We start from the raw sequence: 21,820 nt of genomic DNA on the forward strand, positions 1-21,820 counted from the left end.
GAAATGGCTTGGAGCAGGTGGGTGCTGTAGCAATTACTAGCTGGGAAACGGTGTCAAAGCCTAAATTGCCAGGATACTGTGGATCTTCAAAGTAGCATCCAAAAATGTATTAAAGTAATCGCATAACACCGGGAACTTGCAATTAACTGCTGTGATGTGACCCTACTTAATAAATTTCTGGATGCGATTTTGAAGATCCATGGTGTGCTGGAGATTTAGGCTTTGCCAGGCGGTACATCAACATCCTCAACTCATTCAAGTGAACGAGTGGGACTATGCCACAACTGCAAGCCCAATGCTTGTCTTGCGGTTGTGGCGAGGCATTTGAGTTGAAAATGCCTCTTTGGCCGACTACTTCGCATGTCCATGAATTAGCCAATAGGTCTACATGTGCAAACATGGACGGGTCTTTTAAGAAGCCACAAAATTAATAGATCAACTTACTTTTCTCAGATTTTGGCGTGGCTCCGCTCCAGACATCGCTAGAACAATAGGGGATGAATCTGCAGAGAAGAAGGTCACAACGGTAAGAAGCACTCCGGGCACCAACACCAGTTCAGTTCTGAATAACTATTATGAATGTAATATGGCAGACAAGACACAGGCGGTACTTACACCATATTGGCGTTCCACCAATGTGGATTCTCCTCGGGCTGGGTTGACAAAATCCCTGAAGCTGAAATATGAAATGAAGCTTGACGCAAAACACATGTGTGGAACGAGAGGGAGCAAACAGGCATGATACAAGAGTGACAGAGCGCGAGCTGACGCTACAGAATGGGAGGAGTTACGTGGTAAGGGCTAAAGCACAAAAAAATGCATTATGGGTAGAAAGGTGGGGCAATGAGATCTAAGCATTGGCACACTTACCAGTTTTTGTGGCCGGCCACCCTTTTGAGCTCATGAGTCTCCTCATGGTGTCATAGCGCAAGTCACAGTTCTCCCGGTTGATGCAGTACCAGCCACCTAACAGCGAGGGGCGATAGATGGAGAAAGGATTAGAACAAGGAAAGTGACAGTACCTTTATAAAATATGCACAGATTGAAGATTTATCAAGCTTCACAGCTTGATTTTTTTTTCCCCTGTAAATTTTAATGTGCTCCTGTGCCTTAGACCAGTGGCTTGTGAGCCACATGCGGCCTTTTCTTTATGGGCTAATGCAGCCTTATAGCAGGGGTACAATGCCTATGCATCTGCATTTTACCACTCCAAGAAGCTTTATGGGTAACTGTAGTATTTTTACTTGGGGCATATTTTGAGTTTTTATTGTAGTATTTGCCATAAGAAATTGTGCTGTGCCTGTCATATTTTTAATGGCATTTAATATAGAGCATTGCAAGTTTGCCACTGGGGGAGAAAACATCCACTTTGCAAATCACTCCCTTTGGCTGACATACAATTATATCGATCTATCTATCTATCTATCCATATACACACACACATACATACAAGAAAAAAAAAAATATTCTGAACCAAAATGGTGTCCTAAAATATTTACCAGTGCCCATGAAATGCAGCCTGACCATTGCCCATGAATGCGACCTGACCACTGCCCACCACTGCAGCATCTTTGCCCACCAATTGCAGCCCCTGTATCCATTGCAGCCTCTGTGCTCAAAAATGTGAGCCTCTGGATAACAGCACTCTCCTCCCTCTGTACTCCAGCGCTCGTATGTCACGGAGCTTGGTCTTTGTGAAAGGTCCCACCCCCCTAGACCGGCTCTTGTGATAGTCGAAACACTGATTCAATCTATTATCACACGAGCTGGTCTAGGGGGGCGGGTCCTTTCACTCAGACCCAGCTCCGTGACATACGAGTGCTGGAGGACAGAGGGAGGCGAGCGCTGCAGTCACAGGTAGGACAGTCCGGCCCTGCTCACAGGGGCTTCAGATGTCTGTCCTCCACTTTCCTGCCTCTCTTCTGGCGGTGGAGTATTGCCATCTGCGGTGGGGGGGGGGGCGGTGCCCAACATGCATTCGCTCCATAAGACGCAGAGACATTTTCCCACATATTTCTGGGGGGAAAAAGTGCGTCTTATGGTACGGAAAATACGGTATGGTATAATATATATATATATTTTTTTTATTATTAAGCTTCATGCACCAGGAAGACGTCATTTGTGACGAAACATGTCGGGCAGTGATACCAGAAGCTCGGGTATATTACTATTTGTAATTTTTATTTTGCAATTTAAATTTATGCAGAGTGAATAATATAAAAACCACACAAATCTAAACACTTAGAATTTCACTTAATAGTGTGTCATAGCACTAAAACACCCATCAATTTTGTTTATATACATACATGACAGAATATCAACCAAAAATCTAGAAAAAACAAAAAGAAAAAAAACACATAAAACCAATGCTAAAATTAAGTTGCAGTTCAGTAAAATATGTATTGGGTCCCCAAACAAAACATGACTTCGTTCTTAGTGGAGAAACTCTTGTTGACAAGCACATAGGTAAGACATTTCTTGTAGTTGGTGACCAGGTTTGCACATAACTCAGGAGGGATTTTGATCCACTCTTCTTTACAGATCTTCTGCTATGCCTTAAGGTTTCTTGGCAACTCGAAGTTTCAGCTCCCTCCATAAATGTTCTATAGGATTAAGGTCTGAAGACTGTATAGGCCACTCAATGACCTTAATGCGCTTCTTCTTGAGCCACTCCTTTGCTGCCTTGGCATGTTTTGGGTCATTGTCATGCTGGAAGACCCATCCACGACCTAGTGTTCAGTGTTCTGGCTTAGGGAAGAAGGTTCTTACTCAAGATTGTATAATACATGGCCCCATCCATTGACCCCTCAATGCAGCAAAGTCAGCCTGTACCTTTAACTAAAAAACAGCCCCAAAGCATAGTTTCCACCTTTGTGCTTGACTGTAGGGATGGTGTTCTTAGTCAACATTTTTCCTTTCTCTGGGTATGCAGGGTATGGTATTAACTTGGATCATCAGCAGGTGCTAGTGCTGTCTCATTTGGGGGCAGGGATTCATACCTAGCCCTAATCAAATACCTACTTGGTCTGACATTGTACTTAAAAAATAAATAAAAAATAAATAAAGTCATCCGACTTCCAAAAAAACAAAAGCTGTCTGTTACAGCTTGGCTAACTCAACCCTGACCTAACCTCCTAGTAATGTAATGGTAAAACATGGCAAAGAACAAGTGTCCCTTTAGTAAATGTTGTCCTTTATGAAATCCCCCCACTGCATGAGTGCAGCCCACTTGGTCCAGAGTGTGTGCCCAGCAAAGCGGTGCATAGCCTATGCCTGAGAAAGAGTCCCTGCTGTGTCCTCCAAATGCGCATGCACATCTCCCTTCATAACTAAGAGAAAGGCATTCTCCACTGGACAGTCAAAAGGCTGCCATGAGTAAGGCTTTTCCATAGGAATGAATGAGGTTGCAGCATGCATGCGTACTTAAAGAAGAAGGACTTGGACGGAACATTTTCAGAGGGAAGGCTTCATGGCACTGGGCAAGGCCACACAGCAAACATCACTCACTTGAATGGAGATGAAGTTAGCCTAGTGTCTTCAACCTAGGTCAACCTAGTGTCTTCTTGGCAAGTATTTTGCCAGGCTGGCTGCACTCAGTGGAGGTGGAGGGATTCAATAAAAGCCAACTTATACCAAGAGCATAATTGTCTTTTAAGGCAGACATTCTACGATTACTCCAAGAAAAATGCTCTTTAAAAGAATATCTCCAACACAGCATAAAATAATTACATATTTGTTAGTCCAGTTTGGTTCTCACAGCCTTCCCTCCAATGTCCTCACTACTATACACTCTAAAGCCACTTTTCTCAAACATTTTAATGGAAGAAACCTTAAAATAACTTTCAAGTGCTTCCTCACATTGCCAGCCCAGTCACTCCTTACCCCCCGGGTGGCCAGCCCAGTCACTCCTTACCCCCCCGGGTGGCCAGCCCAGTCAGTCACTCCTTACCCCCCCCCCCCGGGTGGCCAGCCCAGTCACTCCTTACCCCCCCCCCCCGGGTGGCCAGCCCAGTCACTCCTTACCCCCCCCCCCGGGTGGCCAGCCCAGTCACTCCTTACCCCCCCCGGGTGGCCAGCCCAGTCACTCCTTACCCCCCCCCGGGTGGCCAGCCCAGTCACTCCTTACCCCCCCCGGGTGGCCAGCCCAGTCACTCCTTACCCCCCCCCCCGGGTGGCCAGCCCAGTCACTCCTTACCTCCCCCCCCGGGTGGCCAGCCCAGTCACACCTTACCCCCCCCGGGTGGCCAGCCCAGTCACTCCTTACCCCCCCCCCCCCGGGTGGCCAGCCCAGTCACTCCTTAACCCCCCCCCCCCCGGGTGGCCAGCCCAGTCACTCCTTACCCCCCCCCCGGGTGGCCAGCCCAGTCACTCCTTACCCCCCCCCCGGGTGGCCAGCCCAGTCACTCCTTACCCCCCCCCCCCCCGGGTGGCCAGCCCAGTGACTCCTTACCCCCCCGGGGGGCCAGCCCAGTGACTCCTTACCCCCCCGGGGGGCCAGCCCAGTGACTCCTTACCCCCCCGGGGGGCCAGCCCAGTGACTCCTTACCCCCCCGGGGGGCCAGCCCAGTGACTCCTTACCCCCCCGGGGGGCCAGCCCAGTGACTCCTTACCCCTGGTGCCTCCTAACACTGGTAGCAAGTGTAGTGCTCAATTGCATAAGCAGCCAGTGGAGAATTGCTCCCTAGCTTGGTGGTCAGTGAAGGGCCCATTACACCAGTGGTGGTCAGTGGGAAGAATTCCCCTTACATCAGTAGTCGTGGGGGTGATAATTTTCTCCTTATAGATAACAATCACTGTTGTCAGCGATAACCTTTGGCTATCTGAGAAGTACTGTAGATGTTGTTCATTGCTCAAGGAACCCCCTAGTAACCGCTTAAGGAACCCTAGTTGAGAAAAGCAGATTTAAGTCTTGTGAGACTTTGGAAACAAAAGGCATCAGTGTGCAACCAGAGCTGCAGTGCAGGAGGACTACTGACATCAAATGACCAATAAAGGAAAACTGCAGATTGTGTCATTTATCTTGGCATTGCAAGAAAAACAATGTGGTTGATGTGGTCTGGATGGGGAAATCTTGCCAATGGACTTCCCTAAATTTAACCTAAGCTGCTGTAATTAATAAATGCAAGCAATTAATAAATACGATTCCTTACTTTGACTACTATGGCACATGAACTCAAGTGCCATCAAACATCTAAAACCCTCAGAAGCCACGTTTTCGTGGCCCCTTTCCCACTACATCCTGCAGATTGACATTTCAGGCATGATCAAAGGAATAAAAATCCCCCATTGCATTTTTTTAATCTGGCTCAGATATAATCAGATATGACAGGCAGGCAAACCATCAGTAGAGTCCAACCGTAACTGAAATATAAGCTTTGTGCGGACTGACCCTTTAAATAGAGGCTTTTAACTGGGTAGAACCAACTTCATGGCCCCGTAAACAAATGATATTCTCTATGACTTCTGACAGCGTAATCCAGTGAGTATGTAACATAAAACTGCGAATAAACTGAAATGAAATGCAAAGTATATTTTCCCTTCTGAAGAAACCTTCATGTGGACAGCGGCTGATTGGCAAACACCGTCACCACTCGGGTGTAAGAAGTGGTTATACTTATGTTCTCTCCAAGCCCGGACTTAACCTCTGACCCGAGGTCATGCTAACATGTCGTTCGTTCATTCATTCAAGAACGTGTTTTGGAAGCGAATGGTGTTCTTACAACTCTCCACCGCAAGCTCTGTTTATTTTCTCTTCCTCCGTTTGGGCAGCAGGCCCAAAATATCTAGCAATGATGAAAAAAAAAAAAAAAAAAAAAAAGAAGAAGAAAAAGAAAAAAAATAAAAGTTGAGTTTTTACCTTCCAAGAAGACGAGCCACCGCCGACTCCCTTTGGACTCTTTTAGGTAGTAACTAAAAAGTAAACACAAGATAGACTCTTAGTCTGTGGACCGCTATCAAAAGGAAAGATTTTGGAATCTTGAATACACGTTGACTTTGAATTTTTATGAATATAGATATGGAAGAGAGGCACAGAGGGGCTAAATACCACACAGGGATTTTACTTGGCTACCATGAATGATTTTAGGCCACATCTAAAATGTACATCACAGCCTTCCTAAAAGAAGAAAAAAAGAAAAAGAAAAAAAAGAAAAGAAAAAAAAAGGAAAAGCAAAAAAAAGGGAAAAAAAAAAAAAAAAAAAAAAAAAGGAAAAATTATATCTTTATAGAAATATTAAACTGCAAATTAAAGTTGAACAGAAAAGCAGATACATAATATATAGCCAAAATACTGTAACCTGCCAAAGAATGTCATTTTAGCCAGTCTTGTGATCCTAGTAGGCGACTTCACTTTTCTCTTCTGCTTGTAAGCAAATCAGCTTGGTTACTAGTCTGAGAAGCAACACGCTGTTACGGTGAGCACTCTGCCCTCATCTCCTGTAAGTGTGGCAACACTGTTGACTGACTATGCAAAGCAATGGAACTGTGATAGGGAGGCAACATTCTGAGCCTATCACAATGCCTAAATATTGCAGTGCAAGGGAATAGGGGAGGTGGATATGCTGAGATTTTTAGACAATTATACTAGTTCTACTTAAAAAAAAAAAATTAAATAAGAATAATCATCATCATGTAGTTAGAAAATATAAAAAAAAAATAAGTCCTTATATATATATATATGGAAAGCCACAGAGTTCACAGCCAACAGGAACTTCAGTTTAAGGGCATGGTAGCCCACTTTTATTGAAAGTAACAAAAAATGAACATGCCAAGCCACCTGGCTCTCAAGGCTCACTCAGCCTTGGTCGCAGTACAAAGCTGCGCAGGCCCACTCCTGGCCTCTAGGAAAGGGCTCTACTGACACTCCTACAAAACTCACGGTCCCCAGGACTCTCTCTTCCAGTTGTCTCAGCTATGGGCTCCCTGAATCTCTCCGTCCACTGACCTAGAACCTCTCCCACATGGAGTGCAGTCTCAAGGATATTGGCTGGGTTATTAAATGGAAGCACACCTCCCTCCTGGCTGCAGCAACTGCTTCCATACCAACTCCCTCGAACTATGCTCAGATCTGCCCTATAATGGGTGTGTGCACCTGGACACACACACACACACACACACACACACCCTGCAAAACTTCTGGAAAACCAAGACATAAGACTGAAGACTCCATCCCTCCCAATTCTCTTTGAAGTCTTCAAGTGTCCAGCCCCAATCCAGAGAAAACGTAACCACTTAAAGTGATTGTAAACCTTCAGAGAGAGAGACCCCATGTACACATGACCAGACTTTCCGAAGTCCGTTCGTTTTGAACGCGATGACATAAACGCGGAAGTTCAAAAGCCAGTAAGCCAATAGCTTCCCTTGTGTGGTACCCAAGACCCAGACCCAATAACCACTATTACACACTGTATAAAATAAACATTACCTTACATCAGTGGCCTCCAAACTGTATCCAGATGCAGCATTTTGCTTGGATTTATCCAGCCCTTGGAGCGCCATTCCTCCCACTGACACCAGCAATGGGGCACCATCTCTCCTGCCGCTGACCACCAGGAATTACTTAGTTTACTCCCACTGACGCAAGGACATTTTCTACTTCCACTGACCACAGTCTGGCCCCAAGCACAGTAAACTGGCCTTGTTTGGAAAGTTTGGAGACCCCTGCTTTAGAGAACTTAACTTTAACCCCCTGCTGGCCCTTAAAGTTCCCCGACTCTGGAGGCCGGTAGAAGGGTCTGCAATTTGTTCATTTACTGTGATTGGCTGTAGAGGGTGATGATGTAATCTGGAGCATGCCCACCTGTTGCCTATTATTGGTACTTTACCGTGAGTAATAGGTGGCAGCTAAAGCATGGTTCTGGTAGCGTCGATGGAGTGCGTCCCAGAACAGTGGTGCATATTTGCGACAGCTTTATGGCCCAACCTCTGTGCTACCAGATAAGCATGTTAAAATTACGCCAGATTTGAAAGTACTCTAAACTTTCAGGAAAGTTCCCTATACAAAAATGGGTGCAAACCATTCCAAGCTAAGGGGTATGCAGAAGAGGAGGCCACCTTGCATGCTTTAGCAGAAAGGGGGTACAAGAAGGGCAAGACCTTCCATTTGTGTTGCTGAGGTAGTACTCCGTTCAGGGAGGGATGCACACGTTGGTTTCTTGGGCCCTAAAGGAACTTGCCCTGGTTATAAAAAGTCAACCTAAACTGGCAAAAATCTGTCTATATAAAATTTTCCTAAATGATGTTCATGTCTGTACATTGGGGCAAATCTATCCACATCTAGCTATCCCCCAAAATGGTGAGGTTCTGTGGTTAAAAACAGGCGGTTGTGCCATGGTTTTCCCACCCCAACCACTCACCTAAAGCCTACAAAACAGCCAAGAGGGGGCCGTGCACATGCCGCAGTGCTTTGTGTCGCAAACTTAACGCAGCATTTCAGGTTGTCAGACTCGGCCATTCAAGCCAGCTGAGTGTGGGTCATACACGGGCAGCACAGGGCATGAAGTCCAGAGGGGGTCCCAAGGTATTTAGAGTTGGTTCACGTTTTCATTTTTTTTGCGCCAGCCAAGCGTGGGTCATACAGCCGACTAATAACTGTCTCTGCAATTAAATTGCAGATATTTTTTACAGGATGGAAACCTCAAAGCGATAACGTCAGGATTCCTAGGTCTGGTTCATTAAGCTCATATCTTTTCCCACCAACACAACGATGACTTACCCGGCTGGGCTCCCATCATTGCAGGTAATGGACTGGTTGTGCAAAAGATGCAACTTCATCTCCTCATCCAGCCGCTGGGCTGAACACGGGTACAACGACTGTGCCAGGTTTTTGATCTGAGCCATGAAATTGTCCATGTTCCCTTCTACGGCAGTAAAATCCAATGGGAAGCTCTCCCCGCCACCGTCCGTCCGCTCCCGGCTGCTGGGTACCAGCTGCTGCCCACGCCTTCTCAAGCTTTTCCTGCTTCCTGCTGCTATGGCACTGAGCAGGAGCAGCAGAGTAACACACATACCTCTGGCCATGCCAGGCTCGGCGTGGCACCCTGTAGAAAAGAACACCACAGTTAATTGCCTTATAAGAGAAGGAGCAAGTTACTAAAACATAGCATTTATGAAAAACATTTCTGGGTCAGTGAAAGTTCCAGTCACATTCGCAAGGATATCTTTACCTTGATAAGACTTTTTCAACCAGGGTTCCGCTAAAGAAAAACAAAAATATTGGATAGCTGCACTCCAAATGTTCATAAAAAACAGAATACAAATACATCCACGGATAGGTACAGACCAACACGCACTGCTAACGCGTTTCAGACCAATCACCGTGCGAGATAGATAGATATTTTTATTATAAAGAAGAAATAAAAAAAAATTGAAATAATGATGCAAAATTTATTCAATCGTCCCCTATGCTCCCGGGCCACAACTCCCTTTGTCCATTCAGACACGGAGCTGCAGTTCAGGCACCGCCTCCCTCTCTCGCCTGAACTGACTTTGATTGACAGCAGCAGGAGTCCATGGTGCTGCTGCTGTGTCTCAGCCAATCAGGAGGGAGAGTTCCAGATGGCCGATTGGGGACATCGCTGGATAGAGAGGGCGCTCATGTAAGTATTGAGGGGCTGCTGCACACAGGTTTATCTTAATGCATGAAATTCATTAGGATAAAAAAAAAAAGAAAGAAGAAAGAAGAAAGAAGAAAGAAGAAAGAAGAAAGAAGAAAGAAGAAAGAAGAAAGAAGAAAGAAGAAAGAAGAAAGAAGAAAGAAGAAAGAAGAAAGAAGAAAGAAGAAAGAAGAAAGAAGAAAGAAGAAAGAAGAAAGAAGAAAGAAGAAAGAAGAAAGAAGAAGAAAGATTTTACAATCACTTTAAACAGTGGCAGGTTGACTGGATGGTCCCCCTATAGTTTCAGGGTTACTAGACCTGGCCACCACTGTAAAGGGGCCCTTCTTTCCTTCCCTCTGGTCCATGTTCTAAGCATCAAGAGCCATGCACCAAAAAAAAATATATATATATATATATATATATATATAAAAATAAAAAATAAAAAAAAAACATCAATATATATAGTTTAGAGTAGGGGTCAAACTTCTAAACAAAGGGTCAGTGTACTGTTCAGATATTTTAAAGGGGGGGGGGGGGTGAAAATGTCCTGGCATCAATGGGAATAGACAATGTGTCAGGCTTGATGGACATCATTGGGAATAAGAAAATTAGATAGCACCTGTGGTCAGGAGGAGGAATAGCAGCCCATGCTTCCCGTCATTGGGAGGAGCCGTGCCCCAGGCTTCCCCGTCATTGGGAGGAGCCGTGCCCCAGGCTTCCCCGTCATTGGGAGGAGCCGTGCCCCATCTGGGTTATCAGTGGAAGAATAGCCCCCCATTGTTGGAGTCAGTCACAGGAACTACACCCCACTGTTGAGGTCAATGGAAGGAAAAGTGCCTCAAATCAGTGGAAGACAGGGGCCGGGTGAAGCCTAGTATAAAGAACGCATGTGGCCCATGGGCCACCGTTTGGACACCACTGGTTTAGAGAAATCGGTGTCTGAAAGTATTCATTGAATTGAAATTAGGTTTGTTAAATTCAACAGGGAACACAGAAGACGTCCAGGTGTAATTTTGCAAAAATAAATATTATTAATATTAAATATTCATATAGAGCCTGCCTCATTTCCTGGCTAGAGGATGCCCATCATTATCTGGCTCTTTCCCCCTCAGTCCAACTGTTCCCGACATCCCTTTCATTCATTGAAGCCACTTCTCTATACACATACCAGAGATGGCTGCATGGCATTTCTTAGGGCAGGTGGTGACAACCATGGACCATGTTTGTATTAAAAAGGAGTACAGCCAAAGCTCGTTTCTCATGGAAGGATCACTAGATTATTTTAGTGAAATCTGCAGATTTAAAAATTCTGATAAAGACTTCTGAACTGACAATGTTAAAGATCACATGAAATCTTAGTGCTTGGGATTACATTTACTTTAAAAGAATCCATCTGCGTTACAAAATGTTCTTTTTTTTTTTAACCGGCACCCCGCATGTAGATGTAATATATTTAGCTATATAAAACCACAGTCACTCCGTGTAGAAACACATTTCTGGCCGCTGCCGGTCGGAAGCCTCCGCAGACAGAACACGCTTGTTCTCAGCTAGAGGTCATCTAGATCACGGCTGCCTCAGAAATGTTTGAAGCTGAAGTCTTAGGATCCGAAACACAAAACGCATTCGGGAATTCAGAGTCGCAGGCAATAGCACCCTTATATTGCTGAATAAGCCAATCAGGACTCATAACTCAGTCAACCACCATCTTCAGAGGTCCCCTTCCTCCTCATCCTACTGCAGCAACAATTACCTGGTCTCTGTAGATGGACAGATGGACACGGGGGGTTTCAGCATTTGCTGACACCATAGAAGGTCCATTCGGGGCTTTTTTTAACCATAACATTTATTTATTTATTTTTTTATGTGAAAAAAATGCAGGACTTCATTTTAGTCATCCAGGTATGAAGTGCAGCCCCTTTCACTTCTCTTTAGAATGATGCAAAATCCCTGCTTGTGATACAAAAGAGGAATTCCTAAACACACCTATTGCAGAGGTCATGATGTTGTACCAGAAGAAAAAAAAAATTGATACAAAAAACAAAAAACAAAAAAATAAAAAAATAAAAATAAAAAAAACACACAACACACACCCCCAAGAAGCTTCCCAAAGTCACCAGATTCAAACCTGCCTTGGAAGATATTTATAATATTAATATGGATTTTTTAAATGCCATCTACAGTCAGGTCCATAAATATTGGGACATTGACACAATTCTAATCTTTTTGGCTTTATACACCACCACAATGGATTTGAAATGAAACAAGATGTGCTTTAACTGCAGACTTTCAGCTTTAATTCGACATCCAAATCAGATGAATGGTGTAGGAATTACAACAGTTTGTATATGTGCCTCCCACTTTTTAAAGGGACCAAAAGTAAAAGGGACAATTGGCTGCTCCGCTGTTCCATGGCCAGGTGTGTGTTATTCCCTTATTATCCCATCTACAAGGAGCAGATGAAAGGCCCGGAGTTTATTTCAAGTGTGCTATTTGCATTTGCAATCTGTTGCTGTCAACTCTCAATATGAGATCCAAAGAGCTGTCACTATCAGTGAAGCAAGACATTAGGCTGAAAAAAACAAAACAAAAACCAAACCTATCAGAGAGATAGCAAAAACATTAGGTGTGGCCAAATCAACTGTTTGGAACATCCTTAAAAAGAAAGCATGCACAGCAACACCAAAAGACCCGGAAGATCACGGAAAACAAATGGTGGTGGATGACCGAAGAATTCTTTCCCTGGTGAAGAAAACACCCTTCACAATAGATGGCCAGATCAAGAACACTCTCCAGGAGGTAGGTGTATGTGTGTCAACAAAGAGAAGACTTCACCAGAGTGAATACAGAGGGTCAGGGCTTTTTTTCAGCAGGAACTAGGGGGGGGAACTCAGTTCCACCACCTCTGGCTCAGGTCTATTGCTCACCACCATCACTTGGTAACACTGAAGTCCAGCTTCTACGTTTACAAGTGATCGCTACACAAAACGCAGAACAGGTGCCCAGGGTTCAGTGCAGTCATGGCCAGGAAAGGGTGCGTGGTAGGCTGCACCCTCTGTGGTCTCCATTTTTTCCCTGGTGACCAGTTGTTGATTCTCCTACTGCACGATCTCCCTTGCAAGTGACTGTAGCATAGTATAGTATAGTATAGTATAGTATAGTATGCTGGGAGGTACTACAGCCAAGCAACAAAGGTAAAACATAGGACAGGTGGTGGAGCTGTTTAAGGAAGGGGGGGGGGGGTAGAAGATGAGGGCAGTGGAGGGAGGGGGGTTGTATGCAGAGGGAAGAGCTACTATTTGATGCCAATTGGTAGGTATGTGTGTGTGGTGGGCACGGTTGAGTTCCTGCACCTATTCTGAGAAAAAAAGCCCGGCAGAGGGTTCCCCACAAGATGTAAACCATTGGTGAGCCCTTTAAAAAAAAAAACAGGAAGGCCAGATTAGAGTTTGCCAAACAACATCTAAAAAAGCCTTCATAGTTCTATTATTTCATGAAGAATAGTAGATCATCAGCATCATTTTTATTAAAATTGAATATTTAATATTCTAGCATCAAAAATGATTAGTAGAAGTAGATATAAAATTTTAATACAGTATTCTATCTAGATTATTAATAAGAAATATTATATAATAATAGTGAGTCAGTCGCATTGCGAGTACCTAACCTGACAAATGCGCTTCTGGAAAAATGGTCAAACATTCCCATAGACACACTTTTTTTTTTTTTTTTTTGTGGACGGCCTTCCCAGAAGAGTTGAAGCTGTTATAGCTGCAAAGGGTGGGCCAACTCAATATTGAACCCTACGGACCAAGACTGGGATGCCATTAAAGTTCATGTGCGTGTCCCAATACTTTTGGCAATATAGTGTACAATATCTCACAAAAGGAAGTACACCTCTCACATTTTTTTGAAAACGTGAGGGGTGTACTCACTTTTGTGAGATACTGTATGTACTATCCGGTCCATTCATTGCTATTGTACTTGTTTTCAGTGATCAAAACTGTGTGCCAACAACTACCCAAAGCCAGAACCAAAACGCCTCCCTACTGAGCCTTAAAGCAGAACTCCAGCCTTCCCTTCAGTCTTGCGCAGGCTCCTAAAGCAGAACTCCAGCCTTCCCTTCAGTCTTGCGCAGGCTCCTCTCATACTAAAAATTGCTTCGTCTGATTTCACTGCACACTGTGAGCTTATGTGCATTAGAAGCTCCAGCAAGTCAGACAGAGTCGGCCTCATTTCCTGGCTGGAGAACATCCAGCATCAGCTACAGTGGCATCCCATCTATATAATCTATGTGCCCAGCCCCTAATCTACATGCTGGGCACCGAACTTATGAATTGCAATGTTTTTTTTTAACCGCTTGCTAACCAGCCGCCGCCATTATACTGTGGTAGGTCGTCACGATCGCGCGAACCATCGTAGCTATACGTAGGATCTCTAGATAGTAGGCGCACACCGGCTGCACTGTACGGGTTGCGATGACCATCGGCGCGAGCGATCGCAGGCACGAGAGGCAGAACAGGGATGTGTGTGTGTGTAAAACACACACACCCCCTGTTCTGTGAGGAGTGACAGATCGTGTGTTCCTAATAGCTAGGAACCACGATCTGTCATCTCCTATAGTCAGTCCCCCCCCCCTACAGTTAGAACACAGTCAGGGAACACAGTTCACCCCTTTATCGCCCCCTAGGGTTAACCCCTTCCCTGCCAATGACATTTTTATGCCTTGTAAACACGGTCGGACATTCCGACCACAAAATCCATCAGATTTCCCCCCCCCCCCCCGACGGATTTTGTCTGAAACTTGTCTTGCATACACACGGTCGCACAAAGTTGACGGAAAATCCGACAGTTCGGAACGAGGCGACGTACAAAACCGTACGACGGGACTACGTAGAGGCCAGTAGCCAATAGCTATGGTCTCCAAATTTTTTCTGGAGCATGCGTGGCACTTTTTGTGTCGGAATTCTCTACACAAGATCAGAAAAAGTCAGATCGGATTTTGTTGTCGGAAAATTTTAGATCCAGCTCTCAAACTTTTTCCGTCAGAAATTCAGATGGAAAAAAGTCCGATAGAGCCCACACACACACATACACACGATCCGATTTTCCTGACAACATAATCCGATCAGACTTGTGTACAAGGCATTACAGTAATCAGTGAATTTTTATACCGCCAATCGCTGTATAAATGCCAATGGTCACAAAAAGGTATCAAAAGTGTCCGCGATAATGTCGCAGTCCCGATAAAAAAAATGCAGATCGCCACCATTATGTTGTAAAAATAAAATAAAAAAATATCAACAATATTATTAATAATAATAATAATAATAATAATAATAATAATAATAATAATAATAATGCTATAAATCTATCCCCCCCATCTTGTAGACGCTATAGCTTTTGCGCAAACCAATCAATATACGCTTATTGCAATTTTTTTTTTTTTTTTTTTACCAAAAATATGTAGAAAAATACATATCAGCCTAAACTGCGAAAAAAAATTGTTTTATATATTTATTATAGCAAAAAAGTACAAAATATTGTGTTTTTTTTTTCAAAATTGATGCCATTTTTGTTTATAGCGCAAAAAAATTTTTAAAACCACAGAGGCAATCAAATACCACCAAAAGAAAGGTCTATTTGTGAAAAAAAAAAAAAAAAAAAAAAACATCTATTTTTTTTTTGGGTACAATGTCGCACAATCGTTAGTTAAAGCGATGCAGAGCCATATTGCAAGGAAAAAATAAAAATAAATGGCCTGGTCATTCAGCAGCCAAATCTTCCGGGGCTGAAGTGGTTAAGCATAAGATTAGAGCCCAAGGATCCAAAAAAAATAAAAAATAAAAAAGGTGGGCTCTGCACTTGTGTGACAATAGTAAATTGATATTCGCTATGGTCTTCCCGATTCTCCTCCCGGCCAATCAGGAAGCGAGTCCCAAGACCCGAGTGGCCAGGGTTCTTCAATCATAGAACCTTGCATCACATGTAGGCTTTATCTAGGGCAGTCTGCATGCAAACAAAACCTCCTTATGAATGGCCACTGCTTCAGACCGACACCGAATCTATCAAAGCATTTTGAGATTTTCCCTCTGCTTGCCTAAAACGTTGAAGGTCCTTGAGAGGAGGAGGAGAAGGAGGAGGAGGAGAAGGAGGAGGAGGAGAAGGAGGAGGAGGAGAAGGAGGAGGAGGAGAAGGAGGAGGAGGAGAAGGAGGAGAAGAAGGAGGAGAAGAAGGAGGAGAAGGAGGAGAAGGAGAAGGAGAAGGAGAAGGAGAAGGAGAAGGAGGAGAAGGAGAAGGAGAAGGAGAAGGAGAAGGAGAAGGAGAAGGAGAAGGAGAAGGAGAAGGAGAAGGAGAAGAAGGAGAAGGAGGAGAAGAAGGAGGAGAAGAAGGAGAAGAAGGAGAAGAAGGAGAAGGACTGAGCAGCTGTGACGTTTTCAGGAAGCTTTGTACAGCGCCATACCGGCCCTCCCACCAGCCACAATCTGCCTGCATTGCATAGAGAAGCACAGAGACCCAGTGATGATGTCACAGAGTCTAAAATGTAATGAAAATAGAAAGATTTAACTTAAATAGGTCATTAGCATGTTGATGAGGGGAGGGAAGGGAAAAATAAATAAGCAAAAATTAAACTTCAGCTTTCAAACGACTGAAAACATTCCCAAGAGATGGTGTATGAAAGGCTTATCTCCCCCCACCCCACCCCTCTCATTTCATCATGGATGGGATTCGGTATCATTCTATTTATTTGTAATGGCAACACAACACAGAGCGGCTCCGAGGAACCAAAAGCTTTGTGCATTTTGAAGTCTGAACAAACGCGTGCGGAGTGGATGAAAGTCCTCGGCCGCCGAGCCGGTGACGTCCGCAGACAGGACGGGGAGTAATGGCGAGGTAGAGGGAACGCTGCGGAGCACGCCTTTGAAGTCTGGGCCAACTTTTCTAGACATGAAAGCCAATGAGCGGGGTGGGGATATTATGGATATATATGGGAACGTTAAAAGTGTAGCCATTGCTTATATACAGAGGCCCAACCACCATTCCTGCCCATGTAGGGGAGGCATAACAAAAAAAACTTCTCTAGGCTGCATGTGCCCGCCACCTTGTTAATCATTTAAAGCTGAATTCTGGGCAAATCGAGTTATCTGTTCATTAAAACAGAATTGGAATTTACAAAATTATATATATATATATATATATATATATATGATAGAGATATATATATATATAATCTCTATCTATCTATCTATCTATCTATCTATCCACACACACACAGAGAGATCGAGAGAGATCGAGAGAGATCGAGAGAGATCGAGAGAGATCGAGAGAGATCGAGAGAGATCGAGAGAGATCGAGAGAGATCGAGAGAGATCGAGATCAAGAGAGATCGAGATCAAGAGAGATCGAGATCAAGAGATCGAGAGAGATCAAGAGATCGAGAGAGATCAAGAGATCGAGAGAGATCAAGAGATCGAGAGAGATCAAGAGAGAGAGAGATCAAGAGATCGAGAGAGATCAAGAGATCGAGAGAGATCAAGAGAGAGAGAGATCAAGAGATCGAGAGAGAGATCAAGAGAGAGAGAGAGAGAGATCAAGAGAGAGAGAGAGAGATCAAGAGAGAGAGAGAGAGATCAAGAGAGAGAGAGAGAGATCAAGAGAGAGAGAGAGATCAAGAGAGAGAGAGAGATCAAGAGAGAGAGAGAGATCGAGAGATCGAGAGAGATCAAGAGATCGAGAGAGATCAAGAGAGAGAGAGAGAGAGATCAAGAGAGAGAGAGAGAGAGAGATCAAGAGAGAGAGAGAGAGAGAGATCAAGAGAGAGAGAGAGAGATCAAGAGAGAGAGAGATCAAGAGATCGAGAGAGAGAGCGCGCGAGATCGAGACACACATACACACATAAGTGAGTACACCCCTCACAATTTTCTTGAAAATATTTTATTCTATCTTTTCATGTGACAACACTGGAGAAATTACACTTTGCTACAATGTAAAGTATAAGTGCTATATAAAAGTGTAGCGCTTCAAAGACATGGCATATTTATACCATCCTTACAAAAATATCGTCATGTGTATGCGTTCAGTGAATATTCACAATGTGAAATAGTGCACATAACATAAAATCACATATAGATATTACTTGCTATATATAGATTTGTTTGATTTCTTCTTATGGAATCAATCTATATATCGCAAGTAATATCTATATGTGATTTTATGTTATGTGCACTATTTCACATTGTGAATATTCACTGAACGCATACACATAACGATATTTTTGTAAGGATGGTATAAATATGCCATGTCTTTGAAGCGCTACACTTTTATATAGCATTTATCACGTTACACTTTATACCCTGGTGGTGTGTTAGCAGCTCACTTTTTTTGGTTTTTATATATTTTTTTATATACAAGAATAGCGCAGTGTTTGGTTGAGAGTTTCCCTTTGATATATGTAAAGTATAAGTGTTAAGTCAAAATAAAACTCAACACAGCCATTAATGTGTAAACCGCTGGCAACAAAAGTGAGTACACCCCTAAGTGTAAATGTCTAAATTGGGGCCAATTAGCCATTTTCCCTCATCCGGTGTCATGTGACTCGTTAGTGTTACAAGGTCTCAGGTGTGAATGGGGAGCAGGTGTGTTAAATTTGGAGCCATCGCTCTCACTCTCTCATACTGGTCACTGAAAGTTCAACATGGCACCTCATGGCAAAGATGGCCTAGGCCAGTGATGGCGAATCTCGGCACCCCAGATGTTTTGGAACTACATTTCCCATGATGCTCATGCACTCTGCAGTGTAGTTGAGCATCATGGGAAATGTAGTTCCAAAACATCTGGGGTGCCAAGGTTCGCCATCACTCGCCTAGGCTATAAGAAGATTGCCAAGACCCTGAAACCGAGCTGCAGCACGGTGGCCAAGACCATACAGCGGTATAACAGGACAGGTTCCCCTCAGAACAGGCCTCGCCATGGTCAACCAAAGAGGTTGAGTGAACGTGCTCAGCTTCATATCCAGAGGATGTCTTTGGGAAATAGACGTATGAGTGCTGCCAGCATTGCTGCAGAGGTTGAAGGGGTGGGTCAGCCTGCCACTGATCAGACCATACACCGCACACTGCATCAAATTGGTCTGCATGGCTGTTGTCCCAGAAGGAAGCCTCTTCTAAAGATGATGATGCACAAGAAAGCCCGCAAACAGCTTACTGAAGACAAGCAGACTAAGGACATGGATTATTGGAACCATGTCCTGTGGTCTGATGAGACCAAGATAAACGTATTTGGTTCAGATGGTGACAAGTGTGTGTTGCGGTAACCAGGTGAGGAGTTCAAAGACAAGTGTGTCTTGCCTACAGTCAAGCATGGTGGTGGGAGTGTCATGGTCTGGGGCAAAAACGTGTGCAGCGAAGGTGCGTTTATTTCAAATGATACCTGCGCCATCCTATTAGATTGTAAGCTCTTCTGAGCAGGGCCCTCTTAATCCTCTTGCATTTTATTGTATTTTAACTGTATTGTCTCCTTTTTATATTGTAAAGCACTGCGTAAATTGCTGCCGCTATATAAATCCTGAATAATAATCATCAATGTCCCATTTTGTACACAGTTTATTGCAATGTGAAAGCAATGTGCGACAGTGATCCTGCCATAAAAGTTCTTGCCCATACATTTCCTGTTGTATGGTGACAACGCTCTGTCCCTGTCTCTTAACTCTTGCGTTGTCACCCCGTCAGATGGGCCTTCGATGGAGGCTACAATCCAATGTGGTCACAGTCAGGAAAACCTCCTTGGGAACTGCCATGCACTGCAACCTGGAGTTAGGCATATTAGACAGGAAATGGCTGCAAAGAGGAGGAGAGCAGCAGCAAAAATGTGACAAAAAAGGGCAAAAAAATATAAAAAAGGCAAAAAAACAAAAATATTTACCTAAGAAAAATAAATAATAATATTTAAAAAAACAAAAAAAAAAAACGCTGGTAATGGTTGATCATACACAGCGCTTTAGAAAGCGATCCATCATTCCTTTTTTGTTTTGTTTTTTCTGGAAAATACCCCCACCTGATTTTTGGTGAGATTTTTGGTCTATCACCTACTACACATATCACTATGTAGTGATTAAGTTTATTATTTGCGCTGGTAGAAATTTGTTTTATTTTTTGATATATCATTCAGTTAGGACTTTTTTGTTACTTCTGTATCCCATTTTTATTTTTTTTTAACTTTCCCGACCCCCTCCATCCCTCCCCTCTCCTGCCACCTCCGTGTCACTTTTCATCCCTCCTTTCCCTGGTTTTCCTCTCCCCTCTCCTCCATCCTCCGGCCCACACCCCTTCCTCTTCTGCGGTTCTGGGTGTCGTCGCTCCACTTTGATCTCCGCTTTTTTTTGGAGTCTTTTTTTTCTCTCTAAACCACAAACAATGTCCATGGAGGGGGTGAGGGAGAAAGGAATAAAAAAAAAAAAAAAAAAAGAATAAAAAAAAAAAAAAAAAAAAAAAAAAAAAGGGTAAATACAGGCCCCCCATCGCCAACTCAAGGTCATTTAAAACCTCTAATAAATATACAAACTTGTAGGGGAGTCCCGATAACGATCTACTTGAAAATCCCAATTGCCGAAATTATATATTTTTTCTACTTCTACCAAATACAAGGATGTGGGCGATCATCCTTTAAAGGCTTCGCTTAACCCGCGGCGGTCGTTTCAGAAGAAGGAATCCAGGTATGGATATTTTATAGATGGCTTCATCCATCCAGCGTGGACCAATGCAACTATGTACCGCAGAAGCCGTACCTGTGGGATCCCCATGGAAGCTGGAAATAGCAGACACCACTATTCCACGGATCTCTGCTAGCTTCCGGGTCCCGTGCAGAGCGGCTGCCCTGCTGCTTTCCGAACACAGGAGGTCGGCCGCTCGGCACCAGAGCCATTCAAAAAAAATGCTTTTCTGAATTAATGGAGAGCATTTTCGGATTGGACGAGGTGGAGAGGCAGGGCGATGATGTCACGCTCTTAATTTCATCCAGAAAATCAAAAAGCATTGGCATTCTCCCAAGCCATTTGCTCCTGTGAACCTTGGGTGTTCCTATCCACGTGTATGTTCCAGCTTTTTCGGATTACATTCTGAAGACTATTAAATAAATACAAATCCAGTAGGGATGGTGGGAACCCCTCATAATGGACACCGGAGGTGTGTAGACCAGGAGCCCAGGCACAGGGATGGTGAAAGGGCCTTATAATGGGCACAGCCGGTGTACAGACCTGGGAACTCAGCACAAGGATGATGAACTCCTCATAATGGGCACAGCAGGTGTACAGACGCAGAACCCAGGCACATAGATGGTGGGAACCCCTCATAATGGGCACAGTAGGTGTAAAGACCTGGGAACTCAGCACAGAGATGGTGGGAACCCCTCATAATGGGCAGAGCAGGTGTGTAGACCAGGAGCCCCGGCACAGGGATGGTGAAAGAGCCTTATAATGGGGCACAGCCAGTGTACAGACCTGGGAACCCCTCATAATTGGCACAGCAGGTATACAGATGCAGAACGCAGGCTCAGGGATGGTGGGAACCCCTCATAATGAGCACAGCAGTTGTACAGACCCGGGAACTTGGCACAGGGATAGTGAGAACCCCTCATAATGGGCTCAGTAGGTGTGCAAACCTGGTAACTCTGCACAAGGTTGGTGGGAACCCCTCAAAGTGCACATCAGGACCTCCGTACACGTATGCTGGGAACAGCAGGTGTGTAGACCTCGGAACTCAGCAAAGGGATGGAGGGAACCCTTCATAATGGGCGTAGCAGCTGCAAGGCCTGGGAACTCAGCACAGGGATGGTGGGAACTCCTCATCATGGGCATAGCAGGTGTGTAGATCAGGAACCTAGCACAGGAATTGTGGGAACTCCTCAAATGGGCATAGCAGGTGTAAAACCCCAAGAATTCTGACCGAGAATGGTGGGAACCCCTCATATTGGGCTCAGTAGGTGTGCAAACCTGGGAACTCTGCATAGGGTTGGCAGGAACCTCTCATGAAGTGCACATCATATATGAAGACCTGGGAACTCAGTACATGTATGATGGGCACAGCAGGTATGTAGACCTCAAAACTCAGCACAGGGATGATGGGAGCCCCTCATAAATGGGAACAGCAGGTGTACAGATCTCTGAATTCAGTACAAACAAATGGCAACCACCGCAGCCTGCAACTGGACTTTGCAGCAAGAAGCACATGGAGGGG

At 44.3% G+C, this 21,820-nt stretch overlaps 1 protein-coding gene across 1 annotated transcript in view; it reads right to left on the minus strand.

Annotated features, from left to right (window-relative positions):
- Nucleotides 1-21,820, minus strand: part of NOTUM (notum, palmitoleoyl-protein carboxylesterase) — a 78,618-nt gene that overhangs the window by 29,696 nt on the left and 27,102 nt on the right. Inside the window, exons 2-6 of the mRNA XM_077458860.1 lie at nucleotides 8,714-9,038; nucleotides 5,858-5,910; nucleotides 871-966; nucleotides 616-676; nucleotides 445-503 (exon numbers count right to left, since the gene is read on the minus strand). Of these exons, the coding sequence (XP_077314986.1) occupies nucleotides 445-503; nucleotides 616-676; nucleotides 871-966; nucleotides 5,858-5,910; nucleotides 8,714-9,018 (574 nt within the window). The 5' untranslated portion in view covers nucleotides 9,019-9,038. The remainder of the gene's footprint in view (nucleotides 1-444; nucleotides 504-615; nucleotides 677-870; nucleotides 967-5,857; nucleotides 5,911-8,713; nucleotides 9,039-21,820) is intronic.

This window comes from Lithobates pipiens, unplaced genomic scaffold (genome assembly GCF_037356315.1).
Source record: "Lithobates pipiens isolate NorthernLeopardFrog02 unplaced genomic scaffold, aLitPip1_a1.2 Scaffold_28, whole genome shotgun sequence".
NCBI classification, from domain to species: Eukaryota; Metazoa; Chordata; class Amphibia; order Anura; family Ranidae; genus Lithobates; species Lithobates pipiens.